Raw genomic sequence first — 16,540 nt, 5'->3', positions numbered from 1 at the left:
ATAAGGGGTTAGAAAGTAAAAGTGTAGGGGTTGGAATTGTGATATATAAAAATTGAAAGGAGTAAATGTGTAGGGGCTAAAATGTGTATTTTTATAAAAGTTAAGGAATTAAAGATAAAGGTCCACCAACCTTTGTCTTTAATATATAGGTAATTTGAAATAATATAAACAACTATTTTTTTCAAGTTTTGGATTATTTATGAATATAACTAGGTTTAAAGAAGTTTGCCGCGTTGCGGTGAATTTCTTTTGTTATTTAGTCTGTGTTTACATGTGTTTTGAAATTACTACGGGAGCGTTGCGAACAAAACTGCTGACAAGAATAAAAAAATGGAGAAAAAAAAAACACTAAAAGATAACCGAGAGAAAATCAACCAAAAAAATTGTATGGTAACGATGTTGTTTGTATGAAACCCGTGGTCAGAGAAGAACAAATGGTTCTAGGTACCGGTACCGAATTTGCCGAACCGAAAGATCTTAAGTACCAATTCGGTACCGACTTTTGGCGTTCCTGGTACCGGTTCACTACCGTTTTTTACCTTTATATACCGTAACCGGTATTTTGGGTATCAGCACCGATTCTGTATCGGTTGGCACCGAGTTCATACCTACCCCTGAAACTAAAAAAATAAAACAAATTAAAAGTTGAAGAAAATCAACAAAAAAAAGTTGTATGATACCGTTGTTGTTAGTACGGTGCCCGTGATCAGGGATGAGCAAATGGTACCGGGTAGCAACATTGAATTTCCCGAACCAAAAGATTTCCAATATCAAATCGACACCAACTTTTGACGTTTTCTGTACTAGTGCCGATTTTTACCTTCATGTACTGATACCGAACAGGTCTGTACCGGTATTTTCAATACCAGTACTGGCTCAATACCAGTTGACACCAAGCTTATCCCAACCTGTAATATTAAAAAGTTTATTAAAGTTAAAAAGTAAAGAAAATTACTATTATTATAATATTAAAATAATAAAAATATTAAGAAACCATATATTATTATAATATTAAAATTACTATTAATTAGCTTTTAATTTTAATATATGTATAATTATTATAATATTAAAATAATAAAAATATTAAGAAACCATATATTATTATAATATTAAAATTACTATTAATTAGCTTCTAATTTTAATATATGTATAATGTGGCTCCTCAACCAATAGTTCTTTAGCTCGTTGTGCTAAGTGACTTCTAGCTTTCACAAGCAACAATAAAACTATCACATACAACATATCCATAGCATAACGTTACGTAACCTATCCTATTATAACATAACATCACGCAGCATAACGTAACGTATCGTAAGATATCAGTATTTCATTCCACATGTCTTGTAGGACCCATTACTTTCCCCTTGTCTCATAGGACCCTTTACATTCCACTTGTCCTTTAGAACCCGTTTTGTATGTCCCGTAAGACGACTGTGGTGATCAAATTAGAGTCTACTCAATTTAAAACACCAATATAACTAAGTGGGTAGCGTCCATTTGCGATTATAAAAGAAATCTACATTACTTAAGTAAGAATTTTTCCCCTCCATCCCCCTTTCTTTTTTACATTTTTTTCACATTTTTTAACTTTCTTTTTTACCATTTTTTACCATTTCTTTTTATTTTTTACTTTTTTTTACTTTTGTTATTTACCTAATTTGTTTGCTGTTTCCTATTGTTATTATTGGTATTCTATCGAATATCGACGCTATAACGATACCGTAACAAGTCGAAATGATACAGATCAAATTCTCTACGCGTAAGGAACCCAAACAATACCAGCTGAATTCTCGCCACATCATGCACATAATCTCAGTAGTTTGAACAAAAAACACATTTAAAATACTTTGCTGGACTAATTAATTTAAGTTTAAACAACACAAACCAAACTCCTTTCTAATTTACAATTAAGGATAGTTTCTTTTAAAGACACCTTGTAGATAAGTTACTGTGATAATATATCTATATTTACATATACTGTGTAGAAGCTGACTAACATGATAGATCAAATAATGAAAGAACGTGGAATCTTAAAAAATATGTTAGATTTTAGAAAAATCTGACAGATTCTAGATTATGTTGCAGTGATATCTTGATTATAATATGTAATCTGCAACAATGATACTCAAATAAAAAGTTGCTATAAGACTTTAAGATTTCTTTTGGATTAATAATATTAAAGTGATATAAGAAAAGTAGGTGTTGTCCAAATCGGTATAGTAGTAATACTTATAATTATAATTATACCATACCACTGGATATCACTAAGTGGCTGTTTTAATAAGACTTTTAATGGTTCAGACCTCTTACTAGTTCAACATTTAATGGTTCAGACTGTTTGTTTCGCGAGCAGATATCTGAATGATTCAGACATTTGTCTCTGAATGGTTAAGCATTATACTGAGTTTGAATGGTTAAGACATTCAATCTGAATTGGTCAGACGTTTCTCTCTGAACGATTAAGACTTAATGGTTCAGACTTCTTACTGGTTCAAGACTTCTTACTGGTTCAAGACTTAATGGTTCAGACCTCTTACTAGTTCAGTACTTAACCATCCTGAAGTTGTCAAACAACCCCTAAGTTATATATTTATAAAACTAGTATGATGTCCGCGTGCGTTGCGTCGTAAAGATCATTGACACAAACCATTTATAATCGATAGTTAACATTTATATCAAATACATACCGAATATTCAATTGATTGTCTAACAAATTCATACAAAATTTACAATCAAGACATACCATAAATCCATCATGTATACACATAAAGTAAAAGAATAAAAACTATCTTAACTTTTGATGCCACCCAACCTATTTCTTTCAGTTCTGTCCACTGCTTCTAGTTAGCTATGCATGAAAGAGTTTGCATAATGATCAGCCTATTGTTTTAATAAAATTTAAGAATCCAACCGGAATTTTATTCAACTTATATCATGTTCAATCTCAAGTAAACTACACTAATCAAAATCAAGTAAAGTGGAATTCGAAGTTCATGTTATTTCCTCTTACTGCTTGTGTATCCATGACCACCTCCATAGAAAATGACATGATCGAAGATGGGTGATGATCGGAGGTGGATGATGATCGAATATGGGTGATGGTTGGAGACTTAGAGGTGGGTGAAGTGGTGATGAATGGTAAATCAGAGATGGGTGAACCCGGAGGGGTGTGTCATCACCTGTTACTTTGGCAAACCACAGGGACTATCTGTGCATTTTACTCAAAAAAACGCCTCCCCTCCCATTACATAAGGCGTTATTTGCAATTTTTTTTGAAAAATAAGTTAAGCGTTATAAATAAAACGCTCAACAAACAAGTGGTCCAATTTGACTGACCAATGGGAAGGGGCATTAGTGGTCCAAGTGGGATGACATGTACTGACCTAACAGCTTTTTAAAAATTTTTTTTTATCCTTTTTAATGATTGGAAGGGGCATTATTTGGGCATTATTCCCACTACGCCACTTTTGCAATAACGCCCCATGCTGACTGTGATGACATGTGTCGGAGGATAATGCCCCATGGTGGGAGCATTATTTTTCTTAACCACTACGGGTGGTCTTAGGGTTTCTTTTATGGTTAGAGAGACTATAATGCCCCCCAAGTCGTTAACTTAATAATGGAATATGTTGACGGGGTTAAAGGGATGGGTTCATAGTGTAAAAAAGTAAATCACATGGACTCAAAATGTGATAACTAAAAGTGGGGGACAAATAGTGATTGCGCCTCTAAACTAGCAGATTACAGTTTACTCTTTTATATATCTTAGGAAGGAATCAATTACGTTTATTTATAGAAAACAAAGACTTGGTGTTGGTCGGATCTTGATCAGTACCTGAGTTTTAGAGAAAAAAGTATTCCATCAACGATAGCCTGAAATGCATTAGTGTTTAGAAAGGGTACACTTATACTTTGACAATTACTTCTAATTAATCCTTCCAATTAAATGGCATTAATATAAAAAGGAGGATAAATACGCTATCTTCAATTATTTTTGCGAAAGTACACTATCTTTGTTCTATGTATCTTTTAACTGTGGTAATTTACTCACCTATAAATTTCATAAGTACAATACATGTTATTCATTTATTAAATACAATTAATAACATGGTTATCTTTATTATTCTCTTTGCACAACAAGCTCTCATAACCCTAGACCAATCAAAATTTTAAGAAGATATTGATCCAAAACCTTTATGTAGTAGTTTCACAGAAGTCGACGGAGAAAGAGAGGAGACAAACATGCAAGAGTGAAGGTGAGGAGCGAGAAAGCCAACATCCGTAGACATGGAGCGTGTGATAGGAAAGGTTTAGTTATGAAAAGGGACGAGAGAGAAACGACCGTAGTTCGTGGGAAGGAAAGAAAATGACAAAGTCCGTGGGATAGAAGCCGAGTAAGCATGGCATTAATTTAAAATGATTATATATGATGTTAAAATTTTTAAAATATAAATATACTATTGTGTAAGTATAAATTGATTATATTTTACATTATAATTTTAATATATAAATATAATATTGTGTAAAAGTTTGAAGGACATGTATCCTTTTAAATTTCATCTATTATATTTTCTTTATTAGAAACTTTTTTTAAAAGGTAATTCATAATTTTTGAATTTATTTAAAAAAAAGTAAAAATGAAAATGTAAAAATTGGTTTAAATGACATAGGGATACGCGAGAAATTGAGTCGAGAAAGGAATCGATTTGAGAGTGACTGTTGGAAAAGGATGTCCAAAGGGACCATCGATGGAGACCAAGTTGGTTTCAAACATTTAAGGTTGTGTTTATAATTTAACAACATTAAATTCTTTAACCAATCATAAAATCTACCCCTTTTGTGACTAAATATTTTTGTTTAATTTCACTTGTTTGAACGGTAAACGAATCCTCTAAATGGACTATTGATGAAATTCACCATATTGGGATACACTCGCCTCCGAACCGGAGAAAACCCTCAACTAGGGCCGAAGCCCGTGAACACTCGCCCGAAGGCACGACAGTGCGATGAGGTAAAACCCGCTCAGTTCAAGGATCGAACTAGCGATCTCCACCTATTCGCCTCGTCTCCCATCATCACCAGGTGCCGTAGAAAATAATGGAGAGGACATGAATTAAACCTGAGTCCCTTAGAACACCAAGTCTCTCCTTTACAACTCTTCTAACACTTCATTGGCTTTTGTTTAATTTCATATATTCCAAAATATCTTCTTATACATCATATAAAACTAAAATAAAAAATTTATACTTGTAACCTCTTAAAAATTCACATTTAAGATTTTACATTTGATTTAGTAATTATTAATAGAGTTATTGGGTTTTAATAATACTAAGTTTCATCTGTTGGCCAATAATAATCCCAAACTTAAAAATTTCCTCCAACAATCCCAATTTGTAAAAATTTGGCTCCCGTTGATCCTTTTCAAACATATAAGAATTGACATTCTCAATAGATTCAAGTGCACCTGCAGACTCCTAAATTGATTTAAGTGCACCTATGTTACAAAATTGAGGCCAAATTCTTACAAGTTGGGATCATTAGAGAGAATTTTTAAAATTGAGGTTATTATCGGCTAACAGGTGAAACCTATAATTATTAAAATCCAATAACCCTTATTAATAAAATAAGTTAAGCAATCACATTTATCATAAGTTAACCTAACAAACTTTTCTAATAATTCATAAACCTTATTCACATGACCCGAACACATGTAACACATTACTAAGTGGCCTCGAGTTAATCATGATTTAGGGTATCACATTGGATATACACTTACTAGCTTCAATTCAATGTTATAATCATGATCTAGGTGAGCAAATATTGCTTTAATTATGAGCTAAAATTGAACATGCGACTTATGTTTCATTAAAAAATCCATAGGTTATTGAAGAAGACCATTCAATAAACCCGATTATTCATACACATTAATCATAATTGAACGATAAAAAAAATAAGTCATTAGAAAAAAAAAAATACAATCAAATCATCAGTTTCTCAATCATCCTGCGATTTCAATTTTTTTTACACCTAAAATCACCCTGACAAATAGATCACAGTTTTGCCCAAAGAACATAATATGAAGACCTGACCCACTTATCAAGGAGGAAACACGCAACTGAGAAAATGCCCTGATTCAACCCGAAAGAACATTTTGTCCCACGTAAGGCTCAAACCCATGACCTCCCGTTTTAATTATATCGTAATAATACGTAATAAAAAAAGAGTGAGTTAAATGTTATTTAGTCCCTGTGGTTTGGATCATTTTGCAAGTTTAGTTCGAAGATTTCATTTTTCGCCTATGGGTCCGAAAAGGTTTCACCGTTGCCATTTTATTCGACTGGGTTAACTTTATCCATTATTTATGTTAACGAGAAGGGTGATTCGTTCATTTTATATGTAATTCTGTTAACTAGAAGGGCAATTCGGTCATATCGCCCTTCTAGTTAACAAAAATAATGGATGAAGTTAACTAAATAAACTAAAATGACAACGGTGAAATCTTTTTGGACCCACATGTAAAAATGAAACCTATGGACTAAACTGACAAAATAACCCAAAGACTAAAATGACCTTTAACTCAATAAAAATAAAGAGTGATAAATTACCTATATACCCTTGGATGAAATAACATTTACTAGATAGATACACTTTTACTAGTAAAATTAAGAGAAAAATGCCCGGATAGTCCCTGTGGTTTCGCATTTTTTCACCTATAGTCCCCAACTTTCTAAAACTACCTGAATAGTCCCTAAGTTTTCATTTTTTGTTCCCGGATAGTCCCTGGGTCTAACTTCAGTTTGTTTTCTCTGTTAAGAGTGTGTGAAATGACAAAAATACCCTTTCCTTAAAAGGCCAAACCACAGGGACTATCCGGGCATCTTCTTCATTTTTATTTATAAAATCCCACCATCACACTTCATCTTCAACCTCCACCCACCATCACCCTCCTCCACCCTCACGCGTCACATCAGAAACATCCGCATCAATTTCCCCTTCTGGAACCGTACACTCGGTGCCGATCACTTTTACCTCTCAACCACCGGTGTTGACTCGTCCTCTGACCGAAACGTCGTCAAATTGAAGAAGAATTCCATTCAGATCTCCTGTTTTCCCACGTCATCCGGTTTGTTTATTCCGCATAAGGACATCACCCTACCCCCGATACACTCGCTTCAACAAATAACTCCGTCTGTTAACGACGTTAATGGCGTTAATTTCACTTATTTAGGTTACATGAAACTAATGGCCGGTCAAACTCCGTCAAATTTAATCGAAGAAATTAGTGATCATCCTGAATTTATTGTTGAATATGAGCCGGTGAGAAAAAAGGAGAACAAAAGGGAGAAATTTAAGAACAGTAGGTTTTGTTTGTTTGTGTATGGATCGGATATGACGTGGATGGTGGAGGCGATGGCGTCAGGGTGTGTGCCGGTGGTGATTACGGACCGTCCGTTACAGGATCTGCCGTTGATGGATGTGGTTGACTGGTCAGAGATGGCGGTGTTTGTGGGGGTAAAGGGTGGTGTTAAGGGTTTGAAACGGGTGTTGGATGGAATAGAGAAAAGTCGGTATGAGCGGTTGGTGGAATCTGGTGTGGCGGCGACACAGCATTTGGTGTGGAACGCAGAACCGCAGGCGCATGATGCGTTCCATATGGTTGTTTATCAGTTGTGGTTAAGACAGCATACGGAGGGTGATGGTGGCGGTGATGGTGGAGGGTGGAGGAGGGTGATGGTGGGTGGAGGTTGAAGATTAAGTGTGGTGGTAGGGTTTTATAGATAAAAATGAAGAAGATGCCCGGATAGTCCCTGTGGTTTGGTCTTTTAAAGTAAAGGGTATTTTTGTCATTTTACACCCACTTAACAGAGAAAACAAACTGAAGTTAGACCCAGGGACTATCCGGGAACAAAAAATGAAAAGTTGGGGACTATTCAGGTAGTTTTAGAAAGTTGGGGACTATAGGTGAAAAAATGCGAAACCACAGGGACTATCCGGGCATTTTTCTCTAAAATTAAATAAAAATGTAGTAAAGAAAGAGAGAGAGAGAGAGACAATAATTTGGCACGCGCATCCTCTGTTGTTCTGATCTCCTTTTGAGGCCAAATAAAACCAAACCCTCTTTCTCATCTTTCCTTTTCTCTTTCTCTCTTCTTTCACTTCCACCTTCACACATTACTTCACACAACAACAATGGCGTCCCTCTTTTCACTCTCTCTAAACCCTAATTTATCTGCAGATCCAATCTCCATTTCTTAAACACTTCTCAACAACACAACTCCACCTTTTCCTCCTTATCAGCTGGTGGATACAACTCTTCCTGTTCGTATTCATCCATGTGTGTGTGTGTGTTTAACGATTGAGATTACGATTCACCACGTTGAAACGCTTTGATTGATTGCTTTTCACTGATAATGGCGTCCGAGCAGAACAGATTTCTGCAGCAGCGGCAGCAGCAGCAGCAGCAGCGGCAACAGCCTCCGTCTTCCCGTGTAATTTTCATAAACCCTAGATCTTACTCTGTTTTTACTTCTCTTCATTTTGACTTAATTTAGTTTAATTGTTTCAGATCTGTTTGTGTTTTTTAAGCTACTGTTCATACATGATTATTTAGTTGTTTTGATCATCTACTTTAGATCTGCATTGTGTATGTTAGGGTTTTCATGGATTTTTTGAATTATTATGCTTGTGTTCTACTTTGTGTACTTTTTTCTCATGATTATTTAGGTTATGCATTTATGAATTATTATGATTTATGCTCAAATTAATTATTTGATCATGAGTTGAAATTGATAGCCATCAGAAGCCACAATTTAAGTGTGTTATGTACTTATGTTATGATGTTATTATGTTAATGACTTTTTGTTTGATCGGGATGCAGCGGAAACGATGGAGGGGTTGTTTGAGTGGTTTATCGTGTTTCGGGTTACAAAAAGGCGGAAAGCGGGTTGTGCCTGCGTCTCGTATGCCGGAAACACATTCGACAGCGAACCAGCAAAACGGGGTTCAAGCTGCGGGGTTAACTAACCCGACTAACGCGGTTCACCCGTCGTTGTTAGCTCCACCGTCTTCGCCTGCGTCGTTTTCGAATTCCGCGCTGCAGTCTACAGCGCAGTCGCCGAATTGTTTTCTGTCTGCGAACTCGCCTGGAGGCCCGACAATGTTTGCTACCGGGCCGTATGCTCACGAGACGCAACTTGTATCACCGCCTGTGTTCTCGACCTTCACCACTGAGCCGTCTACTGCTCCGTTCACACCGCCACCCGAGCTAGCCCATTTGACCACACCGTCATCCCCTGATGTCCCGTATGCACAGTTCCTTTCGTCTAGTTTAAATCTTAAAAACGATCATAAAACAAATTACATGCCAGCAAATGATCTTCAAGCAGCGTATTCTTTACACCCCGGAAGCCCGGCTAGTACTCTTAGATCACCGATTTCACAGACATCGGGTGAAGGTTTATCGTCATCTTTCCCTGAACGGGAATTCAGCCCGCAATGGAATTCTCCACAAGAAAAAGGGCCAGACTCGAAGACCCCTCAAGATGCTAATTTCTTTTGCCCGGAAACATTTGCACAATATTATTACGATCAATCTTCGTTTCCTCATACTGGTGGGAGGTTAAGCGTTTCTAAGGAGCCAGATGTTTATTCCAACGCTGGAAATGTAGTTCAAAGTAGGCAGAGTAAAGCTTGTAAACAAGATATGGAGGAATTAGAAGCGTATAGAGCATCGTTCGGGTTCAGTGCTGATGAAATTGTGTCCACACCTCAGTATGTTGAGATCTCCAATGTTACGGATGACACGTTTTCCATGATGCCATCTGGACCCAATAAGCTGCCCGATGTCAAAACCGTACCAAATCTTGGCCGAAATGAATTCTCAAGCCCGAAAAGTTGCAGAGTGGAAGCAATTCACTCTTGCAAAAGCGAGCCCATTTCATTACATGCTATTAAAGGTAAATATATTTTATGTTCTCTAAACGGGTTTGGGTCAAACGGGAAAAGGGGCTTGGGTTGAAATGAGTCGTTTAAAAAGAAAGCTGCTAGTATGGATGATCTATATCTGATAATACGATTTCATGTTGGTGCGATTTTAGGTGTGAAGGAGCCGGTTGAGCATTGTTTGACCGATGATGAAGACATATTCTCGAGAATGAATGGGAAGTATGATATGGGAATGGGGCATTCAAATTCTGATGCAGAAATTGATTACAGAAGAGGGAGAAGGTCAAAATGGGCATGAGGGGAATTGAGTTGGGATAGTTGGTTTCTGTATGTATCTATCAATGGGTTATCTTTATTTTGACCCTCAAAAGCAGTTATGGATGCTTGTGTTGTCTATTATGTTGTTTCTTTCTTTTCTGGTGTAACTATTGTTATGTATCTGCTGAATGTCCATTTGGTTAAACAAATGAGATGGGAATGTTGACTATTTTGTGAAGGATAGGTACTCAAGGTTAATTTAATATTAATATCAATATTATTCTCTGTGGCTCATATGCTAAAAGTCTTGTCATATGTTATGCAATGTCATACTTATGCTTATCTATGGTTAAAGTTGGTCTATACTCTGTGCTAGCGGACCCAAACCTGATAATCTAATATGAATACCTGATAGTCTAATATGAATACCACTCATTTAAATCAGTTTCTTTTCGTATTAATATTCTAAAACTTGTTTTAAACTATAAAAATGAGTAAACCAGTTTGACTTGTAGCATAAAACATATTAAAAAAGCAAATTGGATTATAATAATTCAAACAACCTATTGGTCAATTAGTAATGATCCATACTAACAATGATATTCATAATTCTTACTAGGCCAATATTTATAAACGGATCAAATTGTCAATGTCACTTCAAATTATATTATGTTTTTTTTTTTTTTTTCTTCTCTTTCTAGTGTAACTATTATTAGGGTAAATTACACTTTTCGTCTTTTATGTTTGGTTTAATTTTAATATAATTACATTCACAATTATTTATTTGGAAAACTCATTACACTTTTCGTCCTTTGGTACTAACCTTTTTTTTATGAACGGCAATTTTTTTTCTAAACCCTGTCATCTGTGGGACTTGAACACAAGACCTACCCCTCTCAAACCAAACGTTTTAAAGGTTTTTGCCTTTGCCAATGAACCACCACCCCATTGGTTCCTTTAACACTAACTTGATTAAAAAGTTTAGTTATGTTTATCATGTGCAAGGCACATGAGGGGACTTGCGTCATTTTACCCATTTATTTAGAAAAATAAAATTAATAAATAGAGTTTGTCTTTGACTGATTTGGGCATCATCTTTCTTCTTCTCATTTTTCTTACCCCCAAAAACCCTAAATTATCACAACAGCCGCATACATCAATTTTTGTTAGATCTGAGCGGGTGGTGGTTGACTGGAGTTTTGAGGTGGTGGCACAAGGGTTTTGACCAGAGTTTTGAGCAGTGCTGTGAGTGGAGGTTTTGAACAGAGTTTTGAGCAGTGCAACGGGTGGGGGTTTTGACCGGAGTTTTGGTTGTACGATGATGGTGGGGGTTTTGTGGTGGTCGTTAGGTCACGAGCTAGATGGAGGCTCTGGTGTGGCGGATTTGGTGGTGATGGCAGCGGATTTTGTGGTGGTGATGGTGAGGGGGGGGGGTTATGGTGGTGGTGGTGGTGACGGTGAAGAAGAAAGGGAAAGAATGAAAAATGTAGTGGGTTTTTAAAATTAGGTTTTAATTTTTCTTTAATTAAGTTGGTAGAAAGACTAAACTGTCCTTGACAGATCAGATCTAACTGAAATTTTTAACCAGGTTAGAGCTAAAAGACGTATGGTGTAATACCTTTTCCAAATAAAAGATTGTGACAATAATTATTTAAGTTAAAGGCTATCCACTACAATTCGATACATACATAAAAGACGAAAAGTGTAATCTAACCTGTTATTATGTATGTAGAATGTTCTGAAGGATACAAACTGAAGCTTAAATTAATATATTATTATTAATATTATTTTCTTTGGTCATATGCTAAAAGTCTAGTCATATATTAATACAACTTGATGCTTGCCTTTATCTATGATTAAGGTAAGTGGTCTAATCCAGTAGTATTAACAAATCCAAACCCGAGAATCTAACACCAATACAACCCTTAATATTCTAAAATCTCTTTTAAACATAGTAAAATTTATCACAAATACTCACCCAGTTTAACACATAACATAAAACATACTTTAAAAACATATAACCCAAATGGGTGAGATTATGTCACTTTGATCCAAACCTGACCCATTTACTTAAATGGGTTTAGGCTCGACCCTAATAATTATTATTTTATACACATCAACAAAACCGAAAACAGACAAAAGTTTGAAAAGTAAACAAATGAAAAAATAGGATAAGCATCAAACCATGTACAGAAAATTTATGCGCAAGCGGTATCGGGCAGCACACCAACACCGCCACAGGATCCAACGCACACAGCTTCCAGACAATATCTATCCATCACCAATCTTGGATTACGTACACCTTTCCATAATTAACCTCTATATATACTAACCCCACTATCTGTCATCCCAAAACATTGGACAAACAAACATTTCATCAAACACCTTGTGTGCACTTTCACTACACTTGTAAACATTTCATCGAACACCTTGTGTGCAATTTATATTCAGCCATGAATTCTTATGAATCCTCAACAAAACCCACATCTCCAGGCTCCTTCTCGTTCACTGGATTCTTCCGTCGATTATTATCCTCCCCATCAACGAAACCCTCATCTTTCTCAGCACCAATTTCTTGCAACTCCGATGACATTCATCAGGTTTTCAACTACTTTGATGAGAACGGGGACGGTATGATATCGGCAACGGAGCTGAAGAACAGGCTGAGGAAGGTGGGTGGGGAGGAGGTGCAGTTGTCGGACGAGGAGGCGGAGATGGCGGTGAGGTTGTCGGATGCTGACGGAGATGGGGTGTTGGGGTTGGATGATTTTGCGAAGATGATGAAGGAGGGGGAGGAGGAGGAGTTGAAAGGGGCGTTTGGGATGTATTCGGGTCGAGAGGGGCGTGTGATTACGCCGAAAAGTTTGAAGAAGATGATGCGGCGGTTGGGGCAGTCGACGACGGTGAACGAGTGTAAGGAGATGATCGGAAGATATGATGTTAATGGTGATGGGGTGATGGATTTTGATGAGTTCCGGGCCATGATGAGCTAGAACTGACGCGATTCTTTCATGTTGATATGTAAACTACCATATAGTTTGTTGGGTATGTGTATAAAACTAAAATGTATACCATTGCTTGTTGTTTTGATATACTCCTTTTGTTTTAAGGAGTGTTTTCTATCTTTTAAAGGGATTTTAACTTATGGTATCATCAAACAACAAACAATACATGTGATGTTCTGTTTTGAAACAGTTTTCAAGGTACAATGATGTAACATGATTTCTTATCATTGTCTTTTAGCTATTTGCTAACGTAAGGTTAGTCCACTCTATACAGGTATATGTCTTCATAGGCGGCCTTGGGTAGGCGGGAAAACCACCGGTCAGGTCAGTGCCTGATATTTTGAAGGGCATGTTATTTAAAAAAAAAACCCAATATTTGTATGTAAACAAAATTAATAGGGTATGCCGATACAGACACTAACATAGGCTCAGTTATAAAACTATTCTTATGGTTTAAACTTTAGATTATTTATTAGCCCATTGGCAATAGTTTTAGACTTTTAGTGAGCCAAATACCCAACTACATTAAGACCTAAGGGCACGTTTTTTCAAGCTCGATCAGGGTACATGAATTCTTAAAACCGGTCCTGAATCTCTTAGAGGAGAGATTTCAGGCTCTGACCTCTCAATAACGAGATATTTTAGGATTATTGATGTAAAATAGATACTAGTAAGATTTGCCGTTCAAAAAGAGAGAAATTGAGTTGTTTAAAGCAATTTTCAACTCACGATATTATTAAAAAACACGTGTAGGGTTTTGTTGTGAATATACATTGACGTAATGTACGTAAGATTCCTTGTCAACATTACACTTGGTGCCTTGTCAACATTATACTTGGTGGTGACAAATCGATTGAAATAGTGGCGGGGTTAGAGATTATTTTCTGGGTACAAGTAAGGGATTCAACCATATTTTCAAGGGATGCGATTAAATTTTCGCCTAAAAAATGCACCAATTTTATTAAGAGGTGCGCCCACCCAAAGATAGAGGTCCACCCCTGGATTGAAATATTGAGTTATTATGGATTTCAACAACAAAGAGAGAAGACTTTTCAACTGCAGCTTAGTTATTGAAGAGATGGGATCCCACAAAAATGAAAATAAATAAACTGCAGCTTGTTAAAAAAATCCCTAAAAAAGGCCTCACGAGAAAGAAAAGAACCCTGCAACTAGCAAGGTTCGAAATCTAGTCAATCTGTTAAAAGAGACATGAGGTTAACCACTTCAACCATTTATCATTGTTTGGTTACACACAATAAAAATATAAGGAGGGCTTGCTAAATTTGTAGATTCATAAGCGAAAATGTTCATCAGAATAATACATTTTGGAACCATAATATAATTAACTTATCATTTTATTTAAATGTTAGAATTTAATTGATAAGTTTGTTTAATTAAAATTTAAATCTTGAGACATTTAAAAGTAAGATAAAGTAACTAGAGACTTTCTAAAGCATTTGTAAATCACAAATCATGTAAATGACTTAACAATATCATATGCAAGGACCATAGGTGTTTAGTATAGAGTAAACTCTTTAATTTCCTTCCTCTAGGCTCACACGAAGACGTCGAGACCAAAATTTTCTCATCAACCAACAAAACCTCTAAGACTCTAACGCGAACACTATCACTAAAACTCAAAACCCGACAGTGAAATTCTTGAAACCTTCACCGTGGCCTTCGGTTTGGACCACCTTAGTATGCAAGGCAGAGGCAACACTTTAACACTTTTCGGAACCTAAATCGAACTCTAAACTGGGTCTTATCGGGAAAAAATTAATTAGTTTTCTTACTATCTTAATAGTGATTACTGGATTTAACATAAGCAAACAAACTCATATTAGAATTACTATATTATGCCACGTTTATAATGTGCAACCTAAAATTGAAAAAAAAAAGGATGTAGCTATATATTAATTGAAGAACCTGCTTAGGCTAAACCCAAACCCACAAACTTTCATGTCAGGTTCATGATGCGTTCAGGGATTACTTCTAATCTAAACGAGTTGGAGCTGTCGGAGATGATTAAAGAGGTCGTTAAAAAGGACAATGCACGGGAGAAAGTTGGCAGGCTTTAATTTATGGATCGCTTCGCTAGTGAGTATCCAGTGATTGGCCTAAGCTACTGTCCAAGAAAATATAGTTTTCAAAGTTCAAACCCTTTTGAAAATAAACTGTTAACATACAAGCTCGTTTTGACCCATTACCTAACCCACCCGTCCGTTTTTCGAGCTTAAAATAGTAACCGAGGTCGACAATCAATAAAATCAGAAACAGACAACTAAGAAAACATAACATATATCCTGTTATCAGTGCAAAATTCCCAATTAAGAAAACATAACACATATATACTACCTACCTACCTTAATTTGATTAAGTCATCATGCGACACGATCAAGCACAAAACAAAGTTGGTCATCAACTCTAAAGGACAAAACCCGTATCACTATCTCTTCCTTGAACCCATTTGCCTTGACAACCTGGTTCCAGTTGGTTTTCAACACATAGCATTCTTTACTCATCTTCCACTTTGCTAGATTCAACATCGATTTACGCCTTTCCGGATCAAACACCCACACACTTACGTCTTCTTTATTTCCCATCATTGTTTCCTCATCCGCCGTCAAGAAACCCTTCTTATTCTTGAGTTGTAACACCGGTATCAGCAGCCGCCCCTGGTTCGGGTTCACATCTGATATCGTGAGCCTCTTCTCGATCACAAACTGAGCCTCCGACCCACCCACACTTTTTATGAAATCCATCACAAACTGCATGCCACCATTGTTGATCTTCTGTCGCTTGGTTTCGGAATGTGACATGTTTCTTGAATCTTTTTCGATGTCATCGTGTTTATGGAGAACTGTTTTTGATCCACTGAACTTGAAAATAATCTTCCGAACTGTTTGAGGTTTGTTGATCACAGCAGATGAATCCCTTTGTTGAATCTCAAGGAGTTTCATGCGCATGATCTTGATGGTTGTTTGAAGATCATCATCATGATAATTGATCGCAGCCAAGAAGTTTTTGATGCGTCGTCTGCCTTTTTGTTGTTTCAAGAAGTCGGTTTCAGTAGCTTCCGCCATTGGAGAAATTCAAATGAAGAATGAAAGATGTAGACGATGAACAACTTGGAAGTCAAGTAAAAGTTGGAGATGAATAATAAATAAATAGGAGAGGATTCAGATTGAGTTGTATTGCCTTTCATTATCAACGGTCACAATTCCATTCCGAAAAACTTGGAGATTTTGCATTAATTTTCAGATTTTCTATACCATTAATCTCGTCTCATTAACTAAATTGAATTTCGAATTAATTAATGTGTACTTCTAAGT

The 16,540-nt window shown here is 36.3% G+C and overlaps 3 protein-coding genes across 3 annotated transcripts; 2 read left to right on the top strand and 1 right to left on the bottom strand.

The window, feature by feature from the left end:
- The first annotated feature begins 8,099 nt into the window (after nt 1-8,099).
- Nucleotides 8,100-10,497, top strand: LOC110872315 (uncharacterized protein At1g76660). The gene is made up of 3 exons (XM_022121098.2): nt 8,100-8,489; nt 8,879-9,956; nt 10,098-10,497. Exons 1-3 carry the CDS (start codon nt 8,412-8,414, stop codon nt 10,241-10,243), a joined length of 1,302 nt encoding a protein of 433 aa, XP_021976790.1. The 5' UTR covers nt 8,100-8,411; the 3' UTR covers nt 10,244-10,497.
- A 1,640-nt stretch (nt 10,498-12,137) lies between these two features.
- Nucleotides 12,138-13,353, top strand: LOC110872316 (calcium-binding protein CML39-like). Its single transcript, XM_022121099.2, has one exon. The coding sequence runs from the start codon at nt 12,657-12,659 to the stop codon at nt 13,194-13,196; it is 540 nt and encodes a 179-aa protein (XP_021976791.1). The 5' UTR covers nt 12,138-12,656; the 3' UTR covers nt 13,197-13,353.
- A 2,236-nt stretch (nt 13,354-15,589) lies between these two features.
- Nucleotides 15,590-16,291, bottom strand: LOC110869703 (putative B3 domain-containing protein At3g49610). The gene has a single exon (XM_022118933.1). It carries the CDS (start codon nt 16,289-16,291, stop codon nt 15,590-15,592), a length of 702 nt encoding a protein of 233 aa, XP_021974625.1.
- Nucleotides 16,292-16,540: the final 249 nt, after the last annotated feature.

The sequence above is a fragment of the Helianthus annuus genome, chromosome 8 (genome assembly GCF_002127325.2).
Source record: "Helianthus annuus cultivar XRQ/B chromosome 8, HanXRQr2.0-SUNRISE, whole genome shotgun sequence".
NCBI classification, from domain to species: Eukaryota; Viridiplantae; Streptophyta; class Magnoliopsida; order Asterales; family Asteraceae; genus Helianthus; species Helianthus annuus.
The sequence above is the reverse complement of the archived record's forward strand: the minus strand, read 5'-3'. Positions and strand labels throughout refer to the sequence as shown.